Source organism: Hippocampus bargibanti, linkage group LG11 (assembly GCF_051943395.1).
Source record: "Hippocampus bargibanti isolate YZ-2025 linkage group LG11, ASM5194339v1, whole genome shotgun sequence".
NCBI classification, from domain to species: domain Eukaryota; kingdom Metazoa; phylum Chordata; class Actinopteri; order Syngnathiformes; family Syngnathidae; genus Hippocampus; species Hippocampus bargibanti.
The window spans coordinates 18,883,167-18,892,229 of record NC_142744.1 but is presented as its reverse complement, the minus strand read 5'-3'; the positions used below and the strand labels follow the sequence as shown (position 1 = coordinate 18,892,229).

Genomic DNA, 9,063 nt, shown 5'->3' with positions numbered 1-9,063 from the left:
GGTAGGTTGCGATCAAAGCTGTTGGCGAGTGTGCGTGTGTGTGTGTGTGTGTGTGTGTGTGTGTGTGTGTGTGTGTGTGTGTGTGTGTGTGTGTGTGTGTGTGTGTGTGTGTGTGCGTGTGTGTGTGCGCGCGTGTGTGTGTGTGTGTGTGTGTGTGTGTGTGTGTTTGTGTGCGCGTGCGTGTGTGTTGTTTTCATTCAAAATTTGTTTCGGCTGCAATTTATCGATGGTACTGGGAAAGAATGTGAATTTGAAACGGTAACAGAAACATTTTAAAAATGGTATACGCGAGCTACGATTTTGACAATGTTAAACCGAAAACGCTCTCAAAGTGTGACCGATGTCGACATGTCAGGTCTTGGCTAAATCCAAAATCATTTTTTTACAAACTGTTGTGTAAACTTTTTTTGTGTTTCGTTGATGTGATCGGCTGTTATGGCTGTTTCTTCGTCATTGGCATGAGTGAATGGATGCGTCCAAGTGTGGTAGTGGGTTATCGCAGGGGTTGGGTGGCTCATACTGTGGGGTGTAGACCTGTGGCGGAAACATCAAATTCTTTAGACATTCGGTCGATGAAGGTTGTCTAATTCTGATTTGGTGTTTGAACCTGCAATGCATGTTTTGAGGTCGTGGAAGGGAAATGAAGTACCCGGAGAAACCCCACGCAGGCACGGGAAGAACATGCAAAACCCATACAGCAAGACCGGAGTAGGAATCGAACCCTGCAGCTCTGCACTGTGAGACGGATGTGATCACCGGTCGATTTTTAAAGACGACAATAAATTCATGCGTCATTGAACAATTCCCACCTCCTGCCGCCGGTATATACTGGTCCATTTTTTTATTTACAGTTTTTATTTAGTGAGATGGTGGCACGAAATATAATCGACTGGGTCCGAATACGCCAGGTACAATAATCGGCACTTTAAAAATGTATAAAAAAGCAGATGATTTTATTTTTTGCGCAAACTGGGCATATATAAAATAAATTCTCAATTGTTTTCAGTGTACTGCTAACAGCAATACTAATAGTAACTCAAATCATTGAATTTGTGCAGGATTTATTGTGGTTATTTCAGAATATGGATAACATAAAATAAAATATGTAAAAGTACTTCAAATAATATTTTTTTCCATAATTAAAATGCATGTTTCGCTTGAGTAATGTTCATTTGGTGTGAAAGGATTCAGGGAATTTTTTTTTTATCACAATTAAAGTAAAACGAAATGTATTTCTATATTTTGTTCTTTTAGAAATAAAAACAGAGTGTTGTAATGCTTTTCAAAATTAGTTTCAAGTGGAATGAATTAGAAAGGCGTTGAAAATATGAAGATTTAAAAGTGAAAAAGTAAGCTCAAACGGAGTTACTACACAAAACTATTGCATGGTTTTATTTGGTTAGTTCATAGAAAACAGAACTCACTCATAGCATTGTGAGCATCAGTTATAATTCCGTTTTGAATAAAACTACTGAAATTAATCAACGCTTCCACGATATTCATTTCTGAAGGTCCACCTGTAATGTGTTTTCCTCACACCTATTCAAATGTATGCTGTTCTTCAAATACGCAGTGAAAATTATGGTGAGCAGACATCCAATTTTGCTATAAATTATGACTTCGATAATTGGGCAAAACTATCGTGTGAATGAAAACACAAGAACAACGAAACACAACGAGGCGAATTGCTATTGTTCAAATAGATTTCAAGTTTATTGCTGCTAAAAAATATTTAAAAAAAAAAACATAACGTTAAATGCTCGGGGTTTGTCAAAGTTCATGAAAACACAGTGGATATTCAGATACAAATTAGAACTTTGATCGGTTAAAAATAGAAAGAGACTAATCAAGTGAGAAACTAAAATGCAATTAATATAGACGCAAGGAAAAGCACATAGGAGATGAACGATCAATGATGTTGGGTTGGAAGAAACCGGGGATTTGCACCGGGAATACCGTATCTCATCAGATTAAGTCTCAAGTGCCCTCTCGTGGTGAAACGGAGAGCGAGCGGAAGTCTCGACACCAATCAACTCGTGCAATATTGAATCATCTCTAGCAGGCACAGACTCTTGAACGGCACATATAAAATGCCTAACTAGTGTACATAACCTCTGAAATCCAAAAGCAAGTAGTTCTTGATAAAGTTTGGGAGGGGTAGCCTTGGAACCACCCTGTTGAGTCTTCCCTCCAGATAGACCCTCAGTTTGCATCGTGACAAGTGCTGCAGTGAGCGAGGAGTCCGTGCAAGGGAGAAAAGTGACTCGTAGAACTCCTGATGTGCCTGTTTGAGAAGAATTGTGAAAATGAATAGAGCTCATGTCTGTCTTGTTTTGTGTCAACAGATTGTATTTTATATTTTAAAAGCAAGTTTATGCTTTTATTCAAATATATATTGTATTAATTGTGCTGTAATTTACATTTATATTTTATTCATTTATTCACATTTAATCAAGCTTTAATTTGCGCATTCATCTGTGTCCTATCTTCAAATCATTAAAAGCAGATGGTTTCATATGTCCGCTATTTGACCTTCACCACAAAATGGTGAGCCTTGTGCTTTTTCAACAGCTGCACGAGACAAACCTCGAATAGAGTGAAAAGCCGCTGCTGATAAAAACTCTGGACAGAGTGAAAAACGATCACTGATACATGAAAAGGTTTCTTCAGCCGTCATCTGTCACTTCTTTAAAGAACCACCTCAGATTTTATTTCTAAAACTTCAAAGAAGTTCAGATGATGGCTGAAGAAACCTTTTCATTGATGGACCACTCCAGTACGACTGAGAGCTTACACAGACGGACCACTCATAGGAAAAAAATCACTTACAGAGAAACAAAACCGTGCTCTTTGCCGTGAAAGACAACTCCGGATGAGAAAATTCTCACGAACGTGGGAAAGGACGGACTTTGATTTAATGGCGTGCATTATATTCACTAATATTTATGATTGTTAGTCTTGAATAGTGGGCACTTGGTTTGGGTGTTGTCGTCTTTTCGTGGTGCCTCGTCAAAACAAAACTAGATTACCTCCATAGGACCCAGGCGACTCAGATGCATCTGCATTAGAATTAATGTTCGGGAAATAAAACTATTGAAACTATGGCAAACTATGAATTGAAACTATGGCATCCTGGTCATCTCATCTGAATACTGCAATGTTTAATATCTGATAGAGTAAATCTTGTTACCTCTTAATTGTGTTTTTATCTCTCCTCCATATTTCAGTCTGGACACGCAAGAAGTATTTGCGTCACCGTGACATTGGCAAATTGAAATTTACCCAATTTAACTAATTACTACTACTACTACTACTACTACTACTACTACTACTACTACTACTACTACTCCTACTACTACTACCACCACCACTACCACCACCACCAGTGGTGGGTACATCAATCCATCTGTTATCAAGAGGTTATTATAAAGTTGACTCAGTCTATCCAAGTTGTTGGCACGTGTTTTTGTTATTTCAACAACTCTGCACAAGGTTCTGAATGATTTTCTGAAGCAAAAAATGATTTTTTTTTTCTTCAACTCAAGCTTCCGTGCAATATTCAGAGTGCACACACACATTTACAAACATGACAGAAAGTGATTATATGGCATCAAAATATTTAAAGGTACTCTAAGTCATCTTCTTTTCCTTTCGGCTTTTCCCTTCAGGGGTCGCCATAGTGAATCAGTGTCCTCCATCTTCAGAGGTTTGATTCGCATGTTTGTTTTGGCCAGGCTTTGACGTCTGATGCCCTCCTTGAGACAACCCTCTGAATTTATCCAAGCTTGGGAAAGACTACTCTAAATGCAAGTACAAAAACAATTATGTGTGGAATGTCACTCACTGAAAAAAAATGAATAAGAATTAAAAATTGGTACTGTGTGTAAGCCCACTAAATACCGTATTTTCCCGTGTGTAAAGTAAACCGGAGTATAAGGCGCACCCCCAATGAATGGTATATTTCAAACTTTTCCCATATATTAGGCGCACCCCCGATAAATGAAAACACTTTTCCAAATATATAAATTTAGAAACGTTTTCCAAATATAAGGGAAACCACATTATAAGGCGCTACAGTAGAGGCTGGGGTTACGCACTACTTCTTTTACATGGGAAAATGGAGTCGGTGGCTGCCTATGGTAGTTGCAAGACCTGTTGTGGCTCAATATTACTTCACATATAAGGCGCACCTGCGTATAAGGCGCAGGGCCATCTTTTGAAGAAAATCAAGGCTTTTAGGTGCGCCTTATACAACCGAAAATACGGGACAATACATTGTATAAAGCGATGGTTTCCATCTACGGATACACTTGCCTCAAGGACCTCGGGTGGTACAGATTCAACCCAGGTGTCGTTGACCTTAAGGTGACTGTAGGAGTTGAGCAGCACTTCGATGGTGCGCGGAGATTGAGAGCAGTGCCTCAGAACCTGAAAATCAACATCAGAATGCAGATATAACGCAACAGGAATCAAACTATTGCCATTAGCTGGAGTTTGTGAGCCAGCGCCATAGATTCAAAAGAACAAAAGTAATTAAACACTTGTGAAATGAACAGATTGGGGCTCCCTCAGGGGGTCTAACTGGAAATTATGCAATTAGTGCTAATTAATCTCCTATTAACATTCGCCTAATTAGGAAGCAGGCGTTTTTTGTCTGGTGCACGTGGGTGCACTCCATAGTTGTGAGCCTGCTTCCTGCTGCATTGAGAGCAGCGCTGCATGTTGTGTCAGGGAAGGATTGGGAAGTTGAGAAGTCTTGGTAATGACACAAGGTCAAGGTGGCAAAAGTGCACCGCTCACTAATGATGCAAAATTAGACACCTTTATCCCAAACTGACTAATTATTCACTCTTAGCTCCTTTCAAAGGTGGAGGATTTTAAGCACTTGGGGTCAACTGTACAGAGCAATGGAGAGTGTGGAAAAGATGTGAAGAAGCGTGTCCAGGCAGGCTGGAGCGGCTGGAGAAAAATGTCAGGTGTGATGTGTGATAGAAGGGTTTCAGTAAGGATGAAAGGAAAAGTGTATAAAACAGTGGTGAGACCAGCCATGTTGTTTGGACTGGAGACAGTGCCACTGAAGAAAAGACAGGAAGCAGAGCTGGAGGTAGCAGAGCTGAAGATGTTGAGGTTTTCTTTGGGAGTGACCAGGTTGGATAGGATCAGGAATGAGTACATTATTGGATTGGATTGGATATGCCTATTAGAGAGACAACTCATATTAGAGGCTTTGGGGAGAAAGTCAGAGAGCCAGACTGAGACGGTTTGGACATGTCCAGAGGAGAGAAAGTGACTATATCGGGAGAAGGATTCTGAGCCTTGAACTGCCTGGCAGGAGACTGAGAGGAAGACCGAAGAGGAGGTTTTTGGATGTTGTCAATGAGGACATGAAGGTAGCTGATGTGAGAGAAGAGGATGCACAAAACAGGGTTAGATGGAGGACACTGATTTGCTGTGGGGACCCCTGAAAGGAAAAGCCGAAAGGAAAAGAAGAAGAATTGGGGAAAACAATTGGTAAGTAGGAGTCAACAGTCAGACTGCCACAGAAAAATGAGCAAGTGACCTTTACTGCCTATATAGTCTGTACTTTTTGTGTAAATATGCTACCAGGGTGGACTTTCTAACTTTACATTGTCGTCAACCACATGGCACACATAGACGATCATCAATTCGCACAAATTTCTAAATTTGCAAAGATTAGTTATAACAACTTAATGCACAATTTGATAACGTTGTCATCATCATAGAAAAGGGCTGAAAACCAAGGAACTCACAAGTGGAACGGCTAACATTGCATAGTTTGGAAGAAATTAAAGCAGAAACACAACAAAAAATGTACAAAGTTTGTTGAGCTGCTTTCCTACCTTGGGAAGTGCTCCAGGCCATACTCGTATGGAGCCGTAATTGAGCAAGGCACGAACAACCCTCTCTGGACTATGGGGGAGCTTGTAGCAAACCACCTTGAGGACGTTGTGCATCGGTGCTTCACCGCCATAGTCCATTTCGTTCACGCTGGCCCCATTGGCTAACAGCAGCTCAACTAAGTCCGCATTGACATTCTTACACGCCATGTGCAAGGGCGTATGTTTGTCCTGGTCTGTTGTGTGGATATCAGCTCCGGCTTTGATCAGAATTTGGCACAAGCTGAAGTAACGCTGGAGGTCCTGCAGCTCCTGCGGCTGGGAGCAGGCAGCGTTCAGGGGCGTGAGTCCTTCGTCATTCTTTTTGTCCACGGTGGCTCCGTAGCCCAAGTAGAGCTGCACGTGGTCCGTCAGACCGTTCCTGGCCGCCACGTGCAAGGGAGTGTCGTCTTCATCCACAGTGCGGCCGTTGAGGGCAGCGCCATACTGAAGGAGGTACTTGGCACATCTTCAGATGGAGGTTGGGAAGAGAAGAAATACAATTATGTTTGCATGAAAGCCAACATTTTATGCCCTTGCGCGACACAATACTCACTCGAAGGACTCCGGGCTGGTGCACAAGTGCAAAGGCATACGACCGTCCTCTGAGACAGCATTGGCGTTGGCACCGTGGACTAGCAGCAGTCTGGTACACTCTGGCTCACAGTGAACACATGCCTCGTGCAAGGCGGTGATACCACCTGGAGCCAGGTCCACGGTGGCTCCTCGTTTCAGCAGGAGTTTCAGGCATTCAGTGAAACCTCTGCCAGCCGTGATGTGAAGCGGCGTTGTGAGCTCCTGCTCATATGTTAGCGACCAAAGCCCTGCCGAGACAAAGAATAACACTGAGATTCATGGTTCTATCACTTACAAAAAGTAGAATTTGGTCCCTCTGTTGGTAGTATGTGTAACTGTTTTAAAAACCTACTCAAGCTTCTGTAGTTAAATCTGAAGTTGGTCCACTCGTCTATGTTGCTGGTGTCATAAGTGGCGTCAATCAGATAGACATATTCATCATCGTCCATTATGCTGAGCAGCGTCAGCTCGTCGCCCACAAGCAAAGAGTTCCAAAACCGCAGGACGCAACCTTTGGCCTTGGCTATGTTGATCACGTCGCTGCGGAACGTCTTCGGATTGTGACACTTCACCTTTTGCGCCGCATAAGCCATCGTTTCTGCCCAATGACTTCTGGACAAGTGCTTTTTTGCATGAGGATCAACTTGGTGATGTGTGTTGTTTGAGTAGACGAGGCTATTTCTGGAGGTCATGTGATATGACCCAGTAAACTATGCCAGAGCAGATTTGAGCCACTGGTGTAGGACAAGGGGTGTCCAAACGTTTTGAAAAGGGGGCCGCATTTCGTGTGTTAAAAATGTTGGGTGACCAACCTTGGCGAACATTCTTTACATATAACACTGATTAATTAAAATACATTTCAGTGAGACATTCTGGGTTTCACATTTGTTTTTTTATTTTAATTTCAGCTCTCCTAAGCATGTGTTTTGGTTCATTTGAAACCTGCATATCAAAATTGAATTGACATTAAAATTGAATATTCACTTCACTTTTTTAACACTTTTTTTACAACAGTTGAACAGAAGTAATTGCTTTTTTGTTGATTGTCACCATTTGAAAAAGAAAAAAAGAAAATTGCCATTTTCAAAAATTGGGGGGGGGGGGGGGGGCTAATTTAGTTAATTACTCACATACTAATTTGCTGTTCCTAACTGAGCCTCTATATGGGAGTACTTAGCATATGTAACTTAGCGTAGGTAACAGGGCTACTGCCCAAAGTATTAGTTCTGCATGCGGGCCAGACATTGTTGATTTCATGACGGAGGCAGCGGCCCGGATGAAATTTAACCATGGGCCGCATTTGGCCTCTGGGACGGACTTCAGAATCTGAATCAGAATCATCTTTATTGCCAAGTATGTAGAACACACAAGGAATTTGTTTCCGGTCGAACACGCTGCACTAGTATGTCTGGTTAACATGTCTAGTTTAGGGTGTAAGCAGCAATGAGTCACAGGATAGAGCTATTCTAAAATTATACCTTTTAACACTGAATCTATAAATTGGGGGGAGGCATTTCAGAGTCAGTCAATCAACAAGTAATGGCTTTGACATTGGTTTGTATTTGGCTCAAAGCAGCAGTACATGAGCACAGATGCTGCGGATTTTATAGCAGACATTTCTCATCAATGTGTTCCCCATGATACCTTTCTAAAAATGAAGTGTTTCTGTGTTTGATCGGCACATCACGTAGACATGCAGAGGTGGCTTGCTGGTCGTGATTTGCATACTATGTACTGTACAATACAAGTTAATGCCATGCCCCCATTGAACGTGAAACAACACAATCCTCATATATGAGGCTACCACGTGTCAAATTGCTAAATTAAATTCTAATGGTGACAGATGTGATCTCTTACCCTCCCCCCGGGTGAACCAGCGCATCTCCCCACCCTGCGGTTCGATGATGAGGCTGGCAGTGGATCCTCGAGGAAAGAGGCGCTGCATAGCCTGCAAGTTGCCTGTGTACAAAACGTTTTGGATCACCACATCTCTGCACACAGCCGGCCTCAGCGCAACGTTGGATCTGAAAGGTTTCCTGTCCTGGCTTCTTTCTTCAGAGCAAAGCTCAGCAGATGATGGGCGGCCAGACGCTGCTTGTACTTGTGTCTCTCCAGCATGTCTTCATCCAGTTGGAGCGAGCGTAAAGCATCAGACGTGAAGACAAAGCTGCCTCTCGACATTCTCAACGGCTTTGTCTCCCAGAAGAGTAAATGTGGTTGAGTATAACAGAGTCAAAGAGACAGAAAAGTCTCTGAGAGCTGGTCAATGCGAACAGTTTTCCTCACAGCTGCTCTCTGCTGCCTGTTTTGATATTTGGTACGAAGCCCTCCCTGGAGAGTGACACACTACACTATTTTCGTCTCACGTGGAGTAACAGTCACAAGCCTCAGCTATCACGCTTTGCTGTCTGGCTTTAATCCTGACTACTAAAAATAAAAAAAGAACGGCAATTCATGTTTTATTTTTCGTAATGGTGACATTGAAAATAAAATCACATGCAGCGGTGTGATACAGTTCATATGTAAACAACATGACAGTTGTTAAATTTAATTATGAGCACAACAAGTTGAAAGTTTTCTTGACAATATG

General features: G+C 42.0%; 1 protein-coding gene across 1 annotated transcript; it reads right to left on the bottom strand.

Moving 5' to 3' along the window:
* Window positions 1–1,689: 1,689 nt before the first annotated feature.
* asb10 (ankyrin repeat and SOCS box containing 10) lies at window positions 1,690–8,768 on the bottom strand. The gene is given in 6 exon segments (XM_089008192.1): window positions 1,690–2,284; window positions 4,315–4,428; window positions 5,862–6,366; window positions 6,454–6,721; window positions 8,331–8,516; window positions 8,519–8,768. Coding segments are annotated over 6 exon segments (1,395 nt in total). The 5' UTR covers window positions 8,655–8,768; the 3' UTR covers window positions 1,690–2,098.
* Window positions 8,769–9,063: the final 295 nt, after the last annotated feature.